Below are 23932 nucleotides of genomic sequence, written 5' to 3'. Positions count from 1 at the left end.
ACTCAAGACTGGTTTTCTACCACTTGAGCCACAGTTCCATTTCTAGCCTTTGGGTGGTTAATTGGGGATTAGAGTTTCAGAGATTTTTCTGCTGGGACTGGCTTTGAACTGCAATCCTCAGATCTCATCCTCCTGAGTAACTGGGATTACAGGCCTGCACCACCAGTGCCCAGCTATTTTTCACTTTTCTAATGATTTAAATGCTATTTTCATCACCATTGAATGTATTAGTCACACTTTTAATAGCACTGGTTTCTTAGTTTTTCTATTTTTTTAATGTATGGTACTGGGGTTTGAAGTCAAGGCCTCAACATTTTCTAGGCAGGAACTCTGAGACATTCCCCAGCCCTATTTTAAAGGCAAATTTTTTTTTTGGGGGGGGGGTCCAGTCGTGGGGCTTGAACTCTGGGCCTGGGCGCTGTCCCTGAGCTCTTTAGCTCAAGGCTAGTGCTCTACCTCTTGAGCCACAGCGCCACTTCCGGCTTTTTTCTTTTTACTTATGTGGTGCTGAGGAATCGAACCCAGGGCCTCAGGCATGCAAGGCAAGCGCTCTACCACTGAGCCACCTTCCCAGCCCCCTAAAGGCAAAATTTTTATGCAAATTTTTTTCCCCCAGTATGTGTGTCTGTTTGAAGAATTAATTTTTTAGAAGCCATTTCGGGCTTGCAGCAGAACTGAGTGGAAAATACTGTTATCATATCCTTTCTCCCTTTATGAAGCCTGGTACATTTGCTACAATCAGTGAAGCTATATTGACATCATTATCACTCATGGTTCATATGTTGCACTAATATTCACTCTCGATGAACAGGGTCACTTGCAGTTTCACTGTCTATAAATTCTAAACATTTTAAGGAAATAAGAATAATGCTAGTATTTAAATGAAATCTTGAAAATTAAAAATGCTATTTTTTTCATTTAGGACTAAATTTATAACATTGAGGATTCCTTTTTAGTTCATTTAACTTTCTAATGATACATTTTATAATTTTGCTTACTGTGTAATAGTTTTATCATTATTATCACAATAATTAAACCAGTTTTTACTATATTTAATGTTTTCTACTAATATAAAATGCTATACATTATCTTTTCATTTATCCTTTGGTCAGTACTTGGGCTTGAATTCAGGGCCTTGACCTTGCTAGGCAGATTCTCTAAAGCTTGACATGTACCTCTAGCCCCAGAAACTTTTCTTGCAAGGAAAACCACATTAAAGCAAATTATGTTAGTGTTCTAAGTGTAGATATAGTAAATAATATAGTAATATATACTATAGTAGAAATATAAAGAATAGCTAGGGCTGGGATGGGGCTCAAATATAAAGTGTTAGCAAGAACTTAGCAAATCTCCAGTACCCTCAAAAACCAGAATCCTACTTGGAGACAGAGTTTGGGGTTTTATAGTTTGAGGCCAGCCCAGGAAAAAGTAGTTTTTAAGACTCCATCTCAAACAGCGGTGAGTGAGTAAAATGGTACGTACCTCTTATCCCAAGTATAAGGAAGCACAGTGGCTGGGTGCTGTCATACCCAGAACAAGTAGGATTAAAATCCAAGAAGGTTCATGCACAAATGAGAACCTGTCTTGAAAATGAATCATGTAATGTACAAATAGGCTGGAGGTATGGCTCAAGTGGTAGAGTGCCAGCCAACAGAGCACAAGGCCCTGAGTTCAGTCCTCAGTACCACAAAACAACGACAATAAAACCCCAAAGTGTTTCAAAATGTTAAGCTGAGAATGTGACTTAGTGGTAGAGTGCTTGCCAAGCATGCCTAAAGCCCTGGGTTCAATTCCTCAGTACCATATAAACAGAAAAAGCTGGAAATGAAGCTGGCTCAAATGGTAGAGTGCTAGCCTTGAGCAAAAAGAAGCGCAATGACAGTGCCCAGGCCCTGAGTTCAAGCCCCAGGACTGGCAAAAAAATGTTTTAGGTACACGTTAGTCATTCATGGTAGTAAGGATAGTAAAATTTTAGTTTACTTATATTTTTAAAATATAATTTGATGACCTTGAAATCAACTCGTATCCATTGGTTCTTTGAGTGTCATCTGTAAAGCATTAACTGTTCCTATTATTTCTGGTACATTAATGATATGACATTAAGCATACCATGCTTGCTTTAAAGTATTTGGAAGTTAATTGCAGGGTTAAAAAATATTTTATTCTTTTCACTTCAATGTGTTTGCTACAGTTTATTTAACAGTTTAAAAAAGGCTTTGATTCCATTTTATTAGCATAGTTTTAATCCATGCAGAAGCATATCCTAACATATCATTTAAATGTTGATATAAAAGTATGACAACTTAATCTGTTTTTCTCCTTTAAGGTATTTACTATGCACGATCTGTTACAACTCATTAAAATCAGCCCCAATTCCAGTCTCTACAAATCACTGGTATGATTGTTTAGTTTTTATAACCTTCGTTGCTTTATTACTTACAACTGAATAGTTTAATAAAGATAAAATATTTTCTCTTGACAGATTTCAACATTTGATAAAGAAAACCAAAAAGGTAAAAGCTTTCACCTTTCTAAAAATTAGTAAGATTTTTGTATGTACTTTTTTTTGTCAGTCATGGGGCTTGAACTGAGGGCCTCACCCTGACCCTGAGTTTTTTCACTCAAGGCTTGCACTCTACCACCTTGAGCCACAGCTCCACTTTTGGTTTTCTGGTGATTAATTGGAGAGAAGAGTCTCCTGGACTTTCCTGCCAGAGCTGGCTTCAAACTGAGAGCCTCAGATCTCAGCCTCCTGAATAGTGAGGATTATAAGTGTGAGCCACCAGCACCTAGCTGTATGTGCGTTTTGAACATAAAATGCGAAGCTTATAATTTTTAGGGGGATGAGTAGGAAATTTAACTTAAATCATTTAATTTTTCTTTGCTGACCGTAACATTACTTGATAAGTAGAACCACACTTCATATGGTAATCATTCGTAAAAGATAAACATATAAGAAAACCAAAATTCATGAAGAATGACTGAGCAGTGGTTGGACAAATTTCTAAAACCAAATTATACATTGTGTTTTCTAGGTTTCTTAATGAATTTCTTAAGAGAATTGGCAGAATTTCATCAAGCTAAAGAGATTTGTGATGTGGAAACGCAGACAAGTTCGACATTTCTTACCAAAGATTCTCTTGGTAATTAAGCCTTCTGTAGTAATTGCAGTTCTGTGGTTTTCTTTTTTTGAATGAAGGATATGACCTTATTTATCATATTGTGTGTATATTCTTTAAAGTGCAGAGATAACAATCTGTAGGTGACAAAAAGTTCATTGCTTCTAGAATGATACTGCTGAAAAAGAGCAGGAATTGCTCTTCATTGTCATCCCTGTCCTCATGAATGCCGTAGTCACATTGAGCAAACCATTCAGGGATCTCAAGGAGTACATTCTTCCTCACTTGTTGGGTTTAATCTCTCTCATCGTGTCCATTTTATAGTGAACATTAAGTTACAACCTCATAGACTATTTGCTTTGTGAAGAGCTAGAGAAGCCATTGGTTTATCATTTCACTTTATGCTTGAATAAATTGAGGTCCTCAGGGGAAGAACAACTTGGAAATATACAGTCTGAGTCAGGACTAATGTTAGAGTCCTGGATCTCCTCTGGCTCATGATCTAGAACTTTTTATATCTGCCTGATCTAGAGCTTTTTCTATTACATAGTCTACCTATAATACCATCCTTCCCTTTCACTTTTTTTATCCTTAACAGAAATGGAAAACAATTCCTAGCTGATGTTTTTAATCAACTTCTCAGTCCACTCTTACTCTTAAATAATAGTAGCTCCTGTGGCTTGTAATTTGTAAAATCTAGGCTTTTTAAATGTAGTTTTAAAGTCCATGAGAGTTGTATTACATGTATACTGTAAAATAGAGCTGGGTAATAATGCAAGCCACAGATGTCATTTTAAAATTTAGAAACGGTACATAGAAACAGATGACATTTCTTTTAATAATGTATTTTATTTTGTTTAACAAAATACATGAATATTTCACCATATACTCAATTAAAAATATTAGACATTGCCGGGCACCCGTGGCTCATACCTGTAATCCTAGCTACTCAGGAGGCTGAGATCTGAGGATCGCAGTTCAAAGCCAACCTGGGCAGGAAAGTCCGTGAAACTCTTATCTCCAATAAAACCAACAGAAAATCGGAAGTGGCGCGGTAGCTCAAGTGGTAGAGTGTTAGCCTTGAGCTGAAGAGCTGAGGGACGGCACCCAGGCCCAGAGTTCAAGCCCCATGACCAAAAAACAATAGACATTTTATAATTATTTTTGTACTAATTCTTTGAAATCTGGTATGTTCTTTATACTTAGTGTATTTCTCAGTTCAGAAGTGTTCCACTTCAAGTACTCAGAGGGCCCCATGTGGCCAAAAAGTCTTGTTTTAGACTGCAATTATAAATCCTTTGGCAAATGCAGAAAAGTAGCTGGGAAACAGGTCTAAATTAACAACTACCATAGACAAACACTATCCTTATTTTATTCTACTTCTTCCCAGCTGTTCATTCTTTTCTGGTTGTGGTAGTATCATACATGGTTGGGGGCGTCCTCTGTTTTCAGGTTTGCAATGAGTCCTTTGGCAGATTCTACTCCATGTTGGTTTGAGGGCTATAGGCCTCCTGGAAGGAGCACTGTCGTGAGAGAATCACCAGGCCTTATTTTAGGAGTAGATATGCTATAGTTACTTACCCTTTTAGAAGTCACTTTACCACCCATCTGGGCATTTATTCCTTATCTAGAGGGATTAAAATATATGGACTGTGGTTCTTTTAAGTCATTACTTTGGATGTGTATGCCAACTTTAATCACAGTCTATTTAGTAGCTGGATGCCAGTGACTCACTCCTGTAATCCTTGCTACTCAGGAGGCGAGATCTGAGAATCATGATTCAAACTCAGCCCTGTATGGGAAGTCCAGTTAGCCACCAAAAAATCAAGAAGTAAGCTCAAGTGATAGAGTATCAACCTTGAGCAAAAAAAGCTAAAGAACAGCACCGAGGCTGTGTTAGCATCCCAGTACTAGCAAAAAAGAAAAGAAAAAAAGTCCATTTAGTGTCTTGGCACTTAGAAACTGAGAACAGAATCCAATAATTTCTGAGATTTAAACCATACTTATTGCTACCTCCCCAACACGACATTTATTATCAACATTTTCAGATAGGCATTAAAGTTAAAGTTGTTTTACTCACCATGAAATTGATGTCATACCTACTCTATCAGATAGCTGTCAATCCATTAATCCGTCTCATTTTTTAATATATTTCAAAGTAAATGGCAGATACCCCTATACTTTTCTCATAGTGTACTCTCCGTTTTTGATCTCTTGCACATCTGAATGAGTTTCTATATCCTAATTTTATGTTATTTTTTGCTAGCTGAAAAGCTTCAACATATCGATGACCAATTTGCAGATGCTTATCCTCAACGTGCAAAGCTAGAGTCTTTAGAGAAAAAATTAAATGAATATAAGAAAGAAATACAACATCAGCTTCATAAAGAAATGTGTCAGAAGGTAAGTTGTATCTTTTGTAGATTTTAATGAAAATGATCATTTTATTTGTCTTCTAATATCTTAATTTTCTATTATGTGAGAAAACATCTAAGACCTTTTCTTTGTCAGTTGTGGGGCTTGAACTCAGGGCCTGAGCACCATCCCTGAGCCCTTTTGCTCAAGGCTAGTAGTCTATCACTTTGAGCCAGTGCTTCACTTCTGATTTTTTTTGTGATTAAATAAAGATAAGAGAATCATGAACTTTTCGGTCTGGGATGCTTTGAACTGCTCAGCCCCCTGAGTAGCCAGGATTATAGGCATGAGCTATTATCACCCAACCTATAACCTTTTATTAAAGAATAGAATACTATATGGCTACACATATTATTTTTATTTCCAATTGATTTCAGTTGGATTGAATCCTAAACGTACGGTGGATGGGTTAACACTGAAAATTGTGTTAAATTAAAGATGTTGCTGGGCACCAGTGGCTTATGCCTGTAATCCTAGCTACTCAGGAGGCCGAGATCTGAGGATCACGGTTCAAAGCCAGCCCATGCAGGAAAATCCGTGAGACTGTTTTCTCCAGTAAACCACCAGAAAACCAAAAGTGGAACTGTGGCTCAAGTGGTAGAGTGCTTGTTTTGAGCTTAACAACTCAGGGACAGTGCCCAGGCCAGAGTTCAAGCCCTACGACCAACAAAAAAATAAAATAAATAAATATACTACATTTAGACAGCATTAATATTAAACTTATCCATAAAGAATCTGTTGCTATTTATTTGTACTGTATTTTCAATTGTTTGTGATTCATTTTCAGTTGAAGTATATTAAAGATACTGAAATAACAAAAATCAAAATAGAAGAGAAAAGAAAATACGAGAGAGAATTAGCTGTATACCGGAATGAATTTGAGAAAACTTACCAAGCAAAAACCGAAGCACTTATTTCTCAGGAAAAGAATTCTCTTGAAAGAATTCAGAAACATCAAGAGGTAATATTTGAAAATAAATTTCCAGGCCATCAGTTCCCTGAAGCTGTTGTTATGTTGGTTTAAGGTCAAGACACAGGTGGGCAAGTTGATGGATCAAGGCTGTATGTAGGAGAACAGTGAAAACCGGGGCCCAACATGTAGAGAATCATGAGCCCTAATAAGGCAGTGCAGACATTTTCCTCTGAGATGGTGGAAAGGAAAGACTTGTAGGGTGAATGGCCCTACTGAGAGGAGGCAATATATGCACTAAATAAGCTCCATTCTTTCAGGCAGATTGGGAATATCGATAAGGGTTTGAGTTGAAGCTCAGAGATAGGGTACCACTCCTTGGGAGAGAGGAAAGCGGACGTTTAAAGCAGAGAGGACAGATGAATAGAATTGAGATTCTAGCAAAAACAGGCTCACAGTAAGAGAGCAAACCATGTGTTTGGAGGTGAAGTTATAAGCACCTTTTTCCCATCCCTTTTAGCAAAGGTCAAAAGGGAAAGGTGCTTTGGGGAACAGAGCGTAATTCAACTGACTTGAACAAAGCTGCCTGTGATTACTGAAGGCAGCCGGACGAGAGAATGAGTGGCTCATTATCTAGGGGAAATTGAGGGCCACGTAACAGCCTCAAAGTGACCCAGGGACAGGTCCTAATAGACTGGCAAGTGGAAGAGTTAAGGACAGACCAAGAGCTCAACATAGCTGGCTGAGCGTTCCAGATGAGAGTGGAGTGGTACAGTTTGCATCTATTCCAAGGAGCCACGGAGGGGGTGAAGGTGAAGGTCTCTGAAAGTAGAGGAGTCCAGGGATGAGAGGCTCATCCACATAGCCCTTTGGTCTCATCACCCAGGAAAATGGCTGTCCAGGAGAAGGAGAAATGGGAAAGTGGCAAGGAGTATAGATCAGCAGGATAGATTGCTGTGCTCTTCAGGGAAATCCTGGTCCTCTCTTAAGGCAGATTGTCTCAGACCAAACTGGTTTTGCAGTCATTTCCAACTTGCAGCCAGCTGCTATTGTCAAGAAACTTGGAAAAGAAGAGAATTCCCAATTAAGACCTTGTTATTTAACATGAAATGGATCCCCTCTATAATGTTGTACAGTGTTTCTAGATATTGGGCATATTGAGGCTATAAAAGTAGATTTTTGGAAGCAGAGATCTTTGAGATAATTGGATTATGTTTAGACTAACAACTTCATCAAGTGGCTGACTAAATCCCCATTTACTGTTATCCGAAAGTTTCATGGTTATCCTAAGCACCATACCTTTATTCCTCCACTTGGGATACCCGTCCACTTTCTTCGATAAGACTGTACTGTACTCCACAGACTGCTAGAATTTCACTATCTCACCTCAGTGAGGTCTTCCTTGACCCCTTGTTCCTTGTTTTTGTTTTCGTATAGTATTGGTACTGAGGCTTGAACTCGGGGCTTGTACTCTTAGCTTTTTTGCTCAAGGATGGTGCTCTACCACTTAAGCTACACCTCCACTTCCAGCTTTTCTGCCGGTGAATTGGTGATGAGTCTCCCAGAATTGTCTACCTGAGCTAGCTTCAAACTGGAATCCTCAGATCTCAGCCTCCTGAGTAGCTAGGGTTACAGGCATGAGCCACCAGCTCCCAGACAGGTTTTTTTCTCAAATCAGTTTTTATGTCCTTCATTTAATTATATAATTATATCCTGGTGTCATTACTTGTTTTTTTTTCTCTCTCTCTGATAAATTTTAAGAGCCTTCAAGATGGGTTCATTATCTGTCTGCTTTTTTATATCTAGCTCTCTGGTTACTGTTTGACATATGATAAGAAGCTAGCAAATCCTTGCTCATTGAGTTTCTTTTTTAAATATATATATTTTTATTGTAAAAATGCTGTACAGAGTGGTTACAGTTACACGAGCAAGGTAATGAGTCCATTTCCTATTGAGCATTGTTACCCCCTCCTTTGTTTTTCCCCTACCTTCCTTTCCCTTCCCACCTCCACAACTCCACCCTCTATCCCCTCAACCACAAATTTGTAAAGTTTGTTTTCAACATAGTGTCTTCTATATCTCACTCACTGAGTTTCTAAATGGAAGCATGGCCAATTCATTCAGGAGTTCATATGAGCTTCCTATCATTGAGCCAGAATGACCCATGAACTGAAAAATTCAGCTACCACCACCACTAGTCATCTTGATGATCTTATGATTTTGAAATTTCATAGTTGGTTAGACAAAGATTCTTAGGAATAAGGAATACTGTTGTTTAGCAATGGGGGACTAAGTGTGTGTGTGTGTGTGTGTGTGTGTGTGTGTGTGTGTGTGTGTGTGTGTGTGTGTGTGTGTGTGTGTGTGTGTGTGTGTAACTAAAATAGACAAAAAGCAAACCTTGAAGTGAAATCTCTTGGAGATTTTATTGATCGCCCTAAATGTCCATACCTTCTTTGTTTTTTCAGGAATTTAGAACGCAGTGTATGAGTTCCATTTTATTTTATAGTATTTTGCTTGCTTACTAAAATTAATGCTTTCCTATGCAGAGTGAAACAAAAGAAATTTATGCTCAAAGGCAGCTTCTATTAAAAGATATCGAATCACTAAGGGGCAGAGAAATGGAGCTGAAGCAAAGAATTGATGCTTTTGAATTGTAAGTACTGCAGTGTTTTTGTTTGGGTTATTCAGAATGAGATGAAAAGGATTTATTTAAGTATATGTCTAAATTAATTCTAGTGCTGATTGTCAAGTACAGTTTTTTAGTTGAAAAGGTGATACCCCTTAGCTTTGGAAGGTATAAGTTAGGAGAAACAAAAACTAGGGTTTTGCTTGTAAAATATTAGACTTTAAGTGAAAACCAGAATTGGAGAAGATAAGAAGATTTGAATGGGTCATATATTTTGCAGTTATCTTCAGTCATTCAAACCTGATAGTTTTGTGTATGTAACTGAATTCCAGATATCTTGGCCTGTTGTTTTTTGTCTGCTCTACAACTCAAAAAAACTTTCTGACTTGTACTGGGTAAACCTATTTTTCATAGTGGATGCTAATTGTGTTTTCTAAGTGTTCACATGTTGCATCCTTCAAATGTTATCTGGGATTAATAGTGAGGATATTTGTCTATAGTGTGTACAGTAAGCTTTCTTATTTGGAATCTGTTCCTAATGAACACTACTCATAAATACTCCAGGAATCTTGGGACATTAAAGAAATTATCTCCATCTTTATTTCTGTGATTTTCTTCTATAGGCTCAATTTTTGTGACTTCTTCTCTCTACCTTTCTTTTTGGACAGTACTGACAAGGTACTGATAAAGAGAAAGCAAGAAAAGAACAAAATTTTGGCGAAGACTTCATGATTCTATAATTACTCTAGTCTTCCTTCCTGAACATTAAAGTGAAATAAATGTAGTTTACTGCTTCAGGCCTTTTCAGATTAGCCAGCAGAGGGAGTCAATACACAGTGCTTTTCTTCGTGGCTTAATCTCAGCAGCAGCTGTGAACAAAACCCATCCCTAGACTTTGCTCATAAATTGCCATTACTACTGATTTGAAGTCTCCCTATACCCAGGCACCAGTGGCTCATGCCTGTAATCCTCTTTGCCACTCAGGAAGCTGAGATCTGAGGATTGTGTTTCAAACCAGTCTGGATAGGAAAAATCTATGAGACTTTTATCTCTAATTAACCACACACAGAAAGCTATAAGTGGAGCTGTGGCTTAAGTGGTAGAGCACTAGCCATGAGCAAAGAGCTCGGGGATATCACCCAAGTTCCAAGTTTAAGATGCATAACCAACACACAAATAATCTCTCACTGTAAGACCCTGTTAAGTAAATATATATCGAGGAGAGGACTCTCCAGCCTTGAACTATAGTCCCCTTGGATCTCTGCCTCTGGAGTAGCTGGGATTACCCACAATCCATCTTTCTTCCATTCTCTCAGCACTGTTCAGTTTAAATGAATAGAGTTTAAATAATAAAAACAAATCTTCCATTTAAAAAAAAATTAACGAATGGATTAGATTCCACAGTTAGCAACAATATTATAGAAGAGACAAGCACCTCAGTAAATTACATAACTTGTTTATAGCTTTGTAGCTCATAATATTATTCTTCTACCCCTAACTTGGTACATTGGCCATTTATCACCTATGACACATTTTTGTGTTCTCTTCTGTGATGAACTACTTTAGTCTTGCAGAAATGCCGCAAGCCTGGTGCATGTATCTAGTGCGCTCTCTAGTTCTCACTAGGTGATTTTGTAAACTATAGGGAAGTCTTCTGGCTCTTTTCCTTTTCACTTCTCATGGTAATGGTAACATAATAGATTTAGTTTGGTGAACTGTATATTGTTTTTCTCCCTACATTTGTTGCCTCAGCTATTACATATTGTTTGCTTTTTATATTCTTTATTAATTTCAGGAAGCAAAAGCTCCAGGAGGAAAAAAATAAAAATGTGACTGAGGCTCTTAAGAAAAGGGAGGAAAATATAAAGAGCATTGAAGAGAGCTATGACCAAAGACTGAAGAATGAACTTCTAAAGTAATTAGTCTTTAAAGAATTAACATGTTTGGATTCATTAGGTAGAAATGGGAAAAATGATAATGTGTAAATAATGTCAATATTCTATAGTAAAATTTAGTGTTTGAACAAATAACCTATTTTCTTTGTCAATTCCTTACTGTATTGAGTTAGAATAGTTTTTAAAACTGTATTTTATCTGGGCACCAATGGCTCATATCTTTAATCCTAGCTACTTGGAAGGCTGAGATCAGAGGACAGCAATTTAAGTCCAAGTTTTGTTTTGTTTTGTTTTGTCGATCATGGGGCTTGAACTCTGGGCCTGGGCACTGTCCCTGAACTCTTCAGCTCAAGGTGAGTGCTCTACCACTTGAGCCACAGTGCCACTTCCAGGCCAAAAGTTTTTGAAGCAGAAAAGCTTGAGAAATTCCTTAGTCTATAGCTGGATGGCATACTCCTGTCATCTCAAGTTAGCTGAGAGACTGAGATCAGGGTTACTAAGGTTCCAGGCCAGCCCTGAAAGAAAAGTCACAGTACTCCATCTCCACAAAGAGAGCCTGGACACTGTGGCTTGTGCCTGTGATCCTACCACTGATGGGAAACCTAAAGTAGAAGAATTGAAGTCCAGGTGCACACCCAGTTAGGAAATGAGACACTATCCTAAAAAGAACCAGTGAACAACAGGGCCAAAAGTGTGGTAGAGTGCCAACCTAGCAAGCATGAAGCCCTGAATTCAAAACCTAGTACTGCCAAAAAGCCAACAAACAAAACCTCCTATTTTAAAGATACAGTAGAGAATTATATCCCCTATCCTCTGTCCTTCTGACTCATAGCTTCTCCAGCTATGAGGACCTATGATTTTGCTCAGTGTTCATAGCTGATGTCCTATAAAATTGGAATTGTGGTTATTTTTAATTATCATTTCCACCACCTCCCTCATACTGTCACTAAGAAGATACTTAGCAATCTATAAAGTTAGCTAATTAAAGATCTTATGGTATTTGGCCATGAATAAGTGCTTTGTATACCTTCAAGCCTTCACAAATGAACTAAGATTACTTACATAAGTAAAATGTGATATAGGGAAAGGAAAATGTGGACAACTGTGGCTATTTTGGCTTTTCTTTTTTTTTCTTCTAAATAGAGGATATCACTGTGAAGCCTAGACTGGCCTCAGACAAGCAATACTCCTGTCTCTGCCTCCCAAGTATTGGGATTTCAGACATGCTGACACCTCCGCTTACTTTGGCTTTCCTGTAGTCTGGTTTTAGGTACCAGTGAATTATATCCCAGTACAAGGACATCACACACACACACACACACACACACACACACACACACACACACACACACACACACACACACACACACACACACACACACACACACACACACACACACACACACACACACACACACACACACACACACACACACACACACACACACACACACACACACACACACACACACACACACACACACACACACACACACACCATCTTTCTCAGTAGAAGAATTGTGTCTGGCACTGAATAATCGCCTTATTAGTATTTGCTGAGTAAATGCTTTCTTCAGGGACAGTTCAATTGTTCTGGGTCTTTCTTAATCATTGGTCTCTTTACTGATTTGCCCATAATTTGTTATTGATAACGTTGCAAAGGCTTTTTGAGGTTTTATCTCAAATGAATTGTATTACCCAAAGATAGCAACTTTCAAAATGATAGATTTTTGTTCATATTTTGTTCCTTTAACAAATGTAAACAATACCAAATAATCTATAGTTGTTAAGCATTTATTTTTTATTTTGTTTGGGTGGTCCTGAGATTTGAACTGAGGGCCTGAGTGGTGTCACTGAACTTTTTTATTTTATTATTTTGCTCAAGGCTAGCACTGTACCACTGGAGCCACAATGGTTTTTTGGCCATTAATTAGACATAAGAGTCTTAACAGACTTTCTTGCCTAGGCTGGCTTTGAACCGTGATCCTCAGATCTCAGACTCCTGAGTAGCTAGGATTCCAAGCTTGAGCTATTGGTACCTGAGTCATAGTTGTTCAACTTTTAAGAACAAATTAATTAAAGTATTGTATTAATTTTATATAGTTACGAATAGAGTGGACTGTTGGCAGCATTTTGATATCTTCCCTAGCCTCCTATGACTTTGTAAAGTACAGGAGTTTGGAGGATATTCACAACAATGTTTATCTTTCCTCCCTCCCATCCTGACCAGGAGGACACTGGTAAACAGCTGGCAAAATAAGTAAAACCCATAAACTAGGTCTTTTAGTATTGCTTACCCAAATATGCTGTCGCCAGTTGCCCCTCTCTACTGTGCTTAGAGCCTACGGTGCTCTCCTGCTGGGAGACAGAGAGATGCAGGAGATGCACTAGAAGCAAGTGACTCCCTTGTTATCTTTGGGAATTTAGAGTCAGTTGGTATTGTCTAATTTAACCTAGTTTCCTTCTTTGCTTTCTTTGCCAGTGGAGATCAACTGAAAAGTAATTTCTTACAGTAACTTAAAGGTGGCACTTTTTATTGTGTGCGATTGAGTTCTGGACCCGATTTTTTAGGGGCCACACTAGATTCTACCAGCCCTTTTAAGGTTCAGATCAAATCTGTGGACTTAGAATTTAGAGACATTGTAGTTTCTGGGCTGCCATGTTCTGAGCCCTGCGGCTCAATATGTAGTAGATAAGCTCTTGCACTATAACAGTCCTTCTAGGAAGATGACAAGGGACTCATTTTAGTCATTCTGATTCTCAGGTATCAACTTGAACTAAAGGATGAGTACATCACTAGAAGTAATAAACTCATGGAAGATGAAAGGAAAATTAAAGGTGATGGAGGGAGAGCTGGCTGTATTTTTCAATTCTGATACAGGTTTTTACTTTCTGGAATTGGGTCTGTTCTGTATTATTTACAAAGATAGCTTACACTTCATACTTTTAAAGCATCACATTTTTTTGTCATTTTAATGTTACAAAATCAAAACATTATTTTTCATTACCTTTTGAGATGGCTTCATGTTTAACATTTGGGTTTGGTGGTATTTAAGTAGTTGCACAAAGGGATTTCAACTCAACTTGTCAATACATGCAGCATGATCAGTATCACACCTGTTATTCTCCTCCCATGCTTCCCAGTTTGCATATTCACAGAGACTTGTATCTTCAGTGTTTTATCTAACTTTTTTCCAATTCAATTCAAACACTTGATTTTTTTTTGATAAATCTGTGATTCCCAGAAAGATAGCAGCAACTTATTGCCCCCTGGTAAATATTACTCTTACTATGAGAGACTTCAATATTTGTTTATGTATTATTTTTTTGTAACCAAGTCTCTTATTTATTTTGCTTCTAATATATTTTTATGTTTCATGGTACTTGACAACATATACCCTCCTAAATTCATATATATATATATATATATATATATATATATATATATGCATATATATATATTGACCTGAAACTATAGGAATTGAATAATTTTTCAATTTTTGGCTATTTTACATCTCAGTATATTTCTGGGAAATTGCCTGTGACAAGAATTGGAACTTTTGGTGGAAATTTTATCCAAATTCTCTTATTTTATTTTATTTTATTTTATTTTTTTGGGGTCCAGTCGTGGGGCCTGAACTCTGGGCCTGGGCGCTGTCCCTCAGCTCTTCAGCTCAAGGCTAGCGCTCTACCACTTGAGCCACAGCACCACTTCCGGCTTTTTTTTCTTTTTGCTTATGTGGTACTGAGGAATTGAACCCAGGGCTTCGAGCATGCAAGGCAAGCGCTCTACCACTGAGCCACCTTCCCAGCCCCTTTGTCCAAATTCTCGAGTAATTGTAAGAGCCGGGGACTTGATATTACTCCATTTGCCACTATCTCTTATGAATTTGTCCATTATGTATTTAAGAAATTGTTGTTTGATGATATATCTACTATAGACTTTTCTTAGAGGAAGTATAAACTACAAAACGGGTAACCACCAGATCTTTATCTTTAAGGAAATTTGTCACTGTCAGCATTAGAATGCTGTGCTCTGAGATGTTATAACTCTGTTAAACTTGTAGCAAGAATTTCACCACATATATGACAGTTGTAACGTCATATCACCCGTTGGGTAACAGAATTTATTTATTACTTGTCAAATAAATTTTTGACTCCAACATTTGCTGCTTTAGCTTAGGAAATAATGATCATTTAGTCTTTTATACTGCACATAAGTTACTAGTTTTTGTATTCATTATGAAAATATTGTTTAACTCATAGGCTCTTTTTCCCCCCAGAAAGATCTGTTCATCTGCAAGAGGAGCTTGCAGTTATTAATTTAAAAAAAGAAGAACTCAGTAAATCTGTAAATCAGATGAAAGATCTTGAGGTATTTATTGAGCTATTGTGTTTTGAAATAGACTTTAGGCAATATATAAAATTTCAGATTAAGTCATTCATAGTTTATCTTCTGTCATATTCTCTCTCTTCTTGTTTTGGAAGAACTGGGGATTAAACTCAGGCGCTCACACCTTCTATCAGGTGATCTACCACTTGAGACACACCTGCAGCCTCCTTTTGCTTTGATTATTTTTGAGGCAAGGTCTTGCTGTATGCCTGAGCTGCAGTCCTCCTACTTGGGCTTCCCCATGTCACAGGGGATGATAGGTGTAAGCCATTGTGTGCAGCCATGAGTTAAAATGGGGGTCTCTCAAACTTCTTTTGCCTCTAACCACAGTGCCCTAATCTCTACCTCCTGAATAGCTGGGATTACAAGGTTGACCCACCACACCTGGCTTATGTTGTCTTGACAAGTTTGGACTGGTTATTCTAAGACTAAAAGTGATAGGTGAATAAGTAGATTTATTAGTTCTTAATTTCAATCAAAGTTAAAGAAATGGGGGAAGAGCTTTGGGTCCTATAGTCCTGCTGAAATCCTGTTTCTCTTACAATTATGTGCCTGTGCTCTGTAGACTCTGAGCTATTTCCCATATCACAAAGGTATTGAAGGAATTCAATGAACTAGCTCATAGCTGATGGCCAGTAGGTAATAGTTTCTGTCTCAGCCTCTTCTGTTCTGTCAGCAGTATTTACATATTGTTATCATTTTTAGCTTATCAATTAAGACAAGATGAGACAAGTTTTCACATACCATGTTACTACTTTCTTTGTTAGTGTGCTTGCTGGCTGAAGGGAGGAGTTGAAACTTTAGATACTTAAAGTATGTTCTTTATATAAAATTTACTTTTGCAACTGTGAGGACTTAAGACCTTTATAGCCTTCTGTATCCAATTATGAGATATACTAGACTTAGGAAAAGGAAGGCACTTGACCTTTAGAGTAGATCACCTTGTAGCAGTGTGTGATTGTTATTGGTTCTTGGTACATTTAGAAATTGTAGAGAGAACCTTCATCATAAGCCCTCCACTTCATAGGACATAGGTCTGTAGATACATGTCACTATTGACTCCTGCCTCACCACTAGTACACATATATGGCAGTTAGGGTCTTGCTGTAAAGAACCAAGCTCTGTCCAGGGATCGTCACTAAGATGTAAGGCTCAGATTAAAAGAACTTCCCAAATCAGTGGCTGTCATCTCTCATCCTAACTACTCAGAAGGCAGAGATTAAAGGATCATAGTTCAAAGCTAGCCTAGGCAAAAAAGTTTGAGGTTTTTTTTTTTTGTTTAATCGCTTTTTAATTTGTTGTTATTGTTATTATAAAGGTGATATACAAAGGGGTGAGACTGTTATTTTCAATTAACCCCCTCAAAGCTGGAAGTAGAGCTGTGGCTCAAGTGGTAGAGCACCAGCCTTGAGCTGAAAAAGCAAAGGGATAATGCCCCAGGTCCTGAGTTCAAGCTTCAGCACAGGCACAAACAAAGCGAATGTCCCAGCTCTTTTGCAGTACTGTAAGGTGATTATTAAAATGTCCATTTTCCTTTCTCAATTTCAGGTGGAGTTACAATCTGTCAAAAACCAATTTTCAACATTAACCAAACAAAACCACTTGTTGAATGAAAAGGTTAAAGAGATGAGTGATTACTCTCTAGTGAAAGAAGAAAAAGCAGACCTTCAGGCGCAAAATAAATTACTGAGGAAACAGCTGGAAGAATCTAGGAATGAAAACTTGCGTCTCCTAAACTGTATGTCTTTTTGTTCTGATTTGGACCTTTCTGTAACTCAGCATTTGTACCTTTGCTTTATACCTGAAAGGAATGCTTCTTGGGTAGATGTTTATAGGCTTCTTGCATTGGAATGACTTCCTTTTTGCTTGCTATTGCATAATTAATAGTATTATTTAAGCTACATTACATAGTGCTGTGCTTGGTGGATGTTAACAGGTGCCTGTGCTCTGACTGCTCCTTGAGTTTGGTCAGGGAGGAATCCAGGAAGCACTTGGAAGGAGGCAGGAAGAGGAGTCTAGGCTGTCTGCCTGCCTGCCAGCTGCACCTCTCAGCCAAGCAAGGTCACCATCTGTGGGTGGTAGTACTCTGTTCCTGTGTTTACTTATTCTCTCAGGTCTGGACATATCCCCTCTTCAAACCCTTCAAGCTCAAGGGTTACTCACAGCCTGATCCTATTTCTAGCCCAGTGAGCTGCACCATCCTCGGTGGTTCCCTTATATAAGATATCCTTTTTTTAGTTCCTCAGGTGAACTGGATTGAGAGCACTATCTGCTTCCAAGCTAGAGCATGACTGTTGCTGACAGTGGTTCAGATTGGATGAGATCTCTCTAGGTAGTCATCTATAGGTAGACAGCTAGAGAGAGCCTAAGATGCAATTTGTGGGTGGTAGGGGGGAGAGGGGCAAGCTTTTCAGTTCATTTGACAATTTGAAAGAATGCTCAGACTTTATGAGTAATGAAGTGGCAGTAATGTGTATTAAACTCTTTTGTTCTGAATTTTGGGAATCAGGATTATGCTTAGTCTATTTTTTTTTTAATTTTTTATTGTAAAGATACTATACAGAGGGTTACAGTTACATGAGTGAGGTAATGAGTACACTTCCTCTTGAACATTGTTACCCCCTCCATTGTTTTCCCCCTACCATCCCCTCCCTCCCTCCCTTCCCCAAGGTTCTTTTTTTTTTTTTTTTGATTGTGATTAAGTGATTACTTAATTTCCGGAAATTCACAGTATTGTGGAATAATGATGCTCATTTAAAGTCACAAGTTCATTCTAACTTTCCTGGAGCAAATTGTCTATCACAGTCTGTAATATATAACGGTGCTCACATGTTATATACCATATATGTGATCAGCAGCATGGGGATATTTGGTAGTGGTTCAACCAGATGAGTGGGAGTTCTTTGTTTCTTAAGTCCTGTTAGTTTTGTCATATCACCTAACATTTTGAATTTAGCATCCACTTATCAGGGAGACCATATACTGTTTGTCTCTTCGCTCTTGGCTTACCTCGCTCAACATGATTCCTTCTAGCTCCATCCATTTCGCTGCAAATGCCATTATTTTGTCATTTCTAATGGCTGCATAATATTCCATTGTGTATAGATACCACAATTTTTGGATCCATTCATCTGTGGTGGGGCATCTAGGTTGTTTCCATATCCTAGCTATTGCGAACAGTGCTGCAATAAACATGGAGGTGCACATGTCCTTCTATATTGGTTCCTGTTGTTCAGGGTAGATGCCTAGAAGTGGTATGCCAGGGTCGTAAGGGAGGTCAATCTTTAGCTTTCTAAGGACCCTCCAGACTGCTTTCCAAAGTGGTTGTATGAGTGTACATTCCCACCAGCAGTGTAATAGCGTTCCTCTTTCTCCACATCCCCTCCAGCATTTGTCGTTGGCTGATTTGTGGATGTGGGACATTCTGACTGGGGTAAGGTGGTATCTCAGGGTTGTCTTTATTTGCATTTCCTTCACCACCAGGGATGATGAACATTTCCTCATGTGTTTCTTTGCCATTTTTATTTCTTCATTTGAGAAGTCCCTCTTTAGTTCCCTTGCCCATTTAGTAATTGGTTTGTTAGGTTTGGGAGGGATTAGTTTCTTGAGTTCCCTGTATATACAGGATGTTAACCCCTTGTCTGATATATTGCTGGTAAATATTTTTTCCCAATTAGTTGGTTGTCTTTCTAGCTTGGTTGCGATAGCTTTATCTGTGCAGAAGCTTTTTATTTTAAGGTAGTCCCATTTGTCGAGTCTCTCTTCAACTTGTTGTGACCCTGGGATTCTGTTCAGGAAGTTCCCTCCTGTGCCTATTAGTTCAAGTGTCTCTCCTACTCTGTCCTGCAGTAGTTTCAGAGATTCAGGTTTAATGTTAAGGTCTTTAATCCATTTTGAGTTGATGTTGGTGCATGGTGATAGGCTGGGGTCCACTTTAGTTTTCTGCATGTGGCTGCCCAGTTTTCCCAGCACCAGCGGTTGAAGAGGCTGTGTTTCTTCCATTGTATGTCTTTGGCTCCTTTGTCGAATATCAGCTGGCTGTAGGCCTGTGGATTTATTTCTGGATCTTCTATTCTGTTCCATTGGTCTTCGGGTCTGTATGCTTAGTCTATTTAAGAGAACTGAGGGTTGCCGGGCGCTGGTGGCTCACGCCTGTGATCCTAACTACTCAGGAGGCTGAGATCTGAGGATCGCGGTTCAGAGCCAGCCCCAGGCAGAAAAGTCCATGAGACTCATCTCCAATAAAGCACTGGAAAATCAGAAGTGGCACTGCAGCTCAAGTGGTAGAGTGCTAGACTTGAGCTGAAAAGCTCAAGTTCCATGACCACCACCACCACCAACAACAACAACAAAAACCTGATGGTTACAAGATTCATTATACAAAACCATGTAAAGTCTCTTTAGTTTATTTTTGTTAAGTGAAAAAAGCCAATGTAAGATTAATAATGACTCGGCCTTTTACATTTTAGGCATGGCTCAGCCATCTCCCGAGATTCTGGTTTTACAGAATGAGTTACAAAAAGTCGAAAGTACCATGGCATTTGAGCAGAAGGAGTTCAAAACTCAGAAACAAGCCCTCCAGAAGCTGCTACAAAGTGAAGTGAGTATTTTCTTTGCTCTTGCAAGGATCATTCCAGTCAAATACTTATTTGTATACAGGTATCCCAATCCTTGTTCAAATACAGGTTTGAATAGGCAAACCTGTCACAAGTCAGACCACACAGATCTATTTTAATACCCAGAGCTCCTTCTTTAAGGAGCTGACATAAAGTAGTAATGCTATGGCATTATATTCTTAATAGTAATATATTGAACAGAGAGCAACCTCACTTAAACATAATCTTTTCAGAGGACCTGATAGTACCCACCGTTAGTCTCTTAATTCTCATCCTGAGACTTAAAAATGTCCATTGTATCTTTTTGATTGCTGCCTGCATACCCAAAAGTAGCTGTTCTATGAATGAAAAAGGTAATGAAAATGTCTGTTCTGTTTGTTGTTGTTGTTGTTTGTGTTTTTGAATGGAGACCCACTGATTACTGGTATTGGTAAAACAGAAAAGAGGATAAACACAATAAGAAAATGTTTTCCTTTTGAAACAAGTTCAGATTTGTTTTACAATGATTTCTTCTCTGAATCTTTTCAGATCGAACATTCTGCACAGCTAAAGGCCCAGATATTAGATTATGATGCATCTGTAAAGAGGTTAACTCTTCAGATTACTGATTTAAAATTGCAACTGAAACAGACTCAGACAGGTTAGAAACATTTTTAACCCTTAACTATATCTCTGTGTGTAAAGCTTCAGACATTTGTGGAATTGTAATGATAGTCACTTACTGATCACCTAGTGATTCTTATACTGGGGGAAAGCCATAGAAGTATGTACTGTTCAAGAGATAAAACTTTTATCTCAAGCATACCAACTGGGTTATTGGGTAAAGTGATTGCTTTTGCGGGTATCTCAATTTGCAGAGGTATAATGATGATACAGAAGTCTGCAAATTCATCTTAAGCTTTCCCTTTTTCCTGTGTTATCCTAATAATAAGACTGTCCAGTCAATACTTTTATATATGCCTTAACAGACGGACAGATGCAAAAATATGTGAGAGAAACAGGTTGACTTAGGGAAACGAACATTCCTGTTGGATTTAGAGACCTATTTTTATTTTGGACTCCAAAGCATGATACTTTAATTTCCCTTGGCCTCAATTTCCTCATTTTTAGTGGGTATAGTAATAACAACCGGGCCATAGTGGACAAAGATTAAATGAGATGGGTCATGGGTTCCATCCTGGTTCATAAGTGACACTCACAGAATAGTTACTGCTCCTCCAGACACTGGTAACTCACCTGTGTAATCCCAGCTACTCAGGAAGCTGAGATCTGAGGACCACAGTTCAAATCCAGCCCAAGCAGGAAAGTTTGTGAGACTCTTATCTCCAGTTAGCCACCAAACCAGAAATGGAGTTATGCCTCAAGTGGTAGGGCTCTAGACTTGAGCATAAAAGCTCAGGGACAGCGCCTAGTCCCTGAGTTTAAGGCCCAGTACCAGCATTTAAAAAAAATAGTTGCTGCTGGGGATGTATTACTGTGCCTTCACGGTTGATGAGTATTTATTTGCCCCCTCCTACTTCACAAGGAATGTATTGCAGTATACCTTCTTTTTCAGTTGCTATCCATTCAGAGTGTATGTGAGTCAGTTCATCTGATTCCCCAGACTTTCTTGATCTGAGCCTTTTTTAGTTCCCATCTGTACTCTTTTTTTCATCACTCCCTTGTTCTCTTCTACTAGCACAAGCGTGCGCGTGTGTGCATGTGTGTGTGTGTACACGTGTGTGTACGTGTGTGCGTGCGCACACGCGCAGATACTGGGGCTTGAGCTCCAGACCTTACATTTTTCATTAGCTTTTTCAATCAAGGCTAGCACTTTACCACTTCAGCCACAGCTTCCTTTCCAGCTCTTTGGTAGCTAAGTAGAGGTCAGAGTCTCACAGACTTTCTTGCTTGGGCTGGCTTTTTTTTTTTTTTTTTTCACATTTAATTTTTTATTTTTTTATTTTTTTTTAATTTTATTTTATTTTATTTGAGAACATACTGTACAGAGGGGCTACAATTACATGGGCAGGATAATGCATACATTTCTTACCAAGCATTGCAGCCTCCTCCTTTGTTTACCCTTCACCTCCCTTCTCCGCCTCCCCCCTCCCCCCACCCAATTATACCCCCCTCCCCCCACCCAATTATACCCCCCTCCCCCCCCCACACCGACATTGTAAAGCTGGTTTTGACATGACATTTTGTACTTCTCACCTGGGCTGGCTTTAAACCACAGTCCTTAGATCTCGGCCTCCTAAGTAGCTAAAATTTCAGGCACGAGCCACCAAAGCCTAGTTATAAGTTTCATTTTTCTCTCTCCTCCTCTCTACATTTTCCTGTTCCTCATCTTCTCCCAGACTGTCTGCAGCTGAAATCATAGCAGACTTTCATCACGAATATTAATTCAGCAAGGCTAGAACCCTTCTGCATGTATCCACTGCCCATTGCAAGCTTCCGTCTGTTAGTACCAGAGGGTCTGCGTTGCAGGAGAGGATCTAGCTTGTGCAGTGACTTTGTGTTAGGAAATCTCAGAAACTCTAGGATTTGCAGTCTATGTCACTGAGCCTCAGTAAGCCTCTATCTCCTAGCTGAGAAAGGGGTGCAGTGAGAATGTCCTCTGTATGGTCTGAAAGTCAGCCATGAACTATGAATTTTGCAACCTCCCTGGGAATTGAGGTGTTTTTTTTCCCTTTTATTGAAACACATCTATCATTTTGCAGTCAAATACATGAACATCCATCTGATGGGACTATAGGGGTCTATGTCTATTCAGATTATGCTTTTTAACCAAATAAGCTCATCTGGTTAGATGTTCCATCAAATAAACTATAGATTAGTTCTCATTTTTCAGAGCTTTTTGGATGTCCAAATCATGTATAACCATTTGTGAACTTATATCATGCATAATGGAAGATATATATGTGTGTGTGTGTATGTGTGTGTGTGTGTGTGTGTGTGTGTGTATCTATCTATCTATCTATCTATCTATCTATCTATCTATCTATCTATCTATCTATCTATCTATCTATCTATCTATAAGCTGCCAGTAAAGGTCAATACTTGTTACTGTGACTTCAGGAATGGTTTAACAGGCAAATTTATCTGCATTACCTTCTTTCCCTTTTCAAAAAAACAAGTAGATTTGCAAGCACATTTGATTCACTGACTTTTTTCATCATTTGTTGAATGTTCTTTTTGTGACGGGCAGCCCTCGAGAATGAAGTATACCGCAATCCAAAGCAGTCTGTGATGAACCATCCTGTGAATGACAGCACACCGCCTCCCAATGGTGATATAGGGACCAGTTTCCTCTTCAGGCCATTTGAACATGGAAAGGCTCTAGCAAATGCCCTCATGGGAAAACTTATAGGTTATCCACCTTCAGGGAAGGAAAGTAGTTCCCCTGACTCTGACAATGAGTTTGTAGTCAATACTAAGGCTAGGGTAAGAGAGCTAGAGCAAGAAGCTGAACGCTTGGAAGATGCTTACAGAAATTACCGACGAAGAACTGCTGTAAACATTCCTGGAAGCCCACCCTCACCAGCAAAGAGTCCACAGTCTCTGCCCTTGCTAGACACGTGCAGACACATCACGCCCAGTCCCCTGGAAAAGCACGCTTTCACAGAGGCCTATGTGGCTCCTGAGCCCCCTCCGGTGCACATGCTTAAAGAGGAAAAGAGTGACACGTCGGGAGCACTGATGGACAGTATGTCGTGTCAGCTACACAGGAGCTCTTCCTCCAAACATTTTTCCTCCACGCCCTTTCCCAAAGCAAGAAGAAGCCTCGATCATGAAATGTATCTGGAAGGTAAGTCACTGATTCATAGGCTTGTGGGATATTCTTGAAGGTAAGCAGCCCTGGTCCACACAAGACCTTTTGAATGAGAATATAGCACCTGGACCACAGAAAGGGGTGGAGCTCACATAGCAGTCAATGTGTGTGTGTGGGGAGGGGGGGCAGGTGCTTTGAGCATTG

The 23932-nt window shown here is 38.9% G+C and overlaps 1 protein-coding gene across 3 annotated transcripts in view; it reads left to right on the top strand.

The window, feature by feature from the left end:
* Positions 1-23932, top strand: part of Ofd1 (OFD1 centriole and centriolar satellite protein) — a 37491-nt gene that overhangs the window by 4226 nt on the left and 9333 nt on the right. For 2 of the 3 annotated variants that reach the window (XM_070040855.1, XM_070040853.1), the window contains exons 4-16: positions 2327-2395; positions 2483-2513; positions 3036-3143; positions 5386-5522; positions 6322-6495; positions 8991-9097; positions 10866-10985; positions 13730-13803; positions 15249-15340; positions 16907-17096; positions 19828-19958; positions 20503-20614; positions 23165-23764. In XM_070040855.1, the coding sequence (XP_069896956.1) occupies positions 2327-2395; positions 2483-2513; positions 3036-3143; positions 5386-5522; positions 6322-6495; positions 8991-9097; positions 10866-10985; positions 13730-13803; positions 15249-15340; positions 16907-17096; positions 19828-19958; positions 20503-20614; positions 23165-23764 (1945 nt within the window). Of the gene's footprint in view, positions 1-2326; positions 2396-2482; positions 2514-2960; positions 2968-3033; positions 3144-5385; positions 5523-6321; positions 6496-8990; positions 9098-10865; positions 10986-13729; positions 13804-15248; positions 15341-16906; positions 17097-19827; positions 19959-20502; positions 20615-23164; positions 23765-23932 lie in introns of those variants that run through there. The other variant, XM_070040854.1, reaches the window with a different exon arrangement.

Source organism: Dipodomys merriami, unplaced genomic scaffold (genome assembly GCF_024711535.1).
Source record: "Dipodomys merriami isolate MVZ:Mamm:240054 unplaced genomic scaffold, mDipMer1.0.p SCAF_3, whole genome shotgun sequence".
Lineage (NCBI taxonomy): Eukaryota > Metazoa > Chordata > Mammalia > Rodentia > Heteromyidae > Dipodomys > Dipodomys merriami.
Note: the sequence above shows the minus strand (reverse complement) of the source record. Positions and strands in the feature narration are given on the sequence as shown.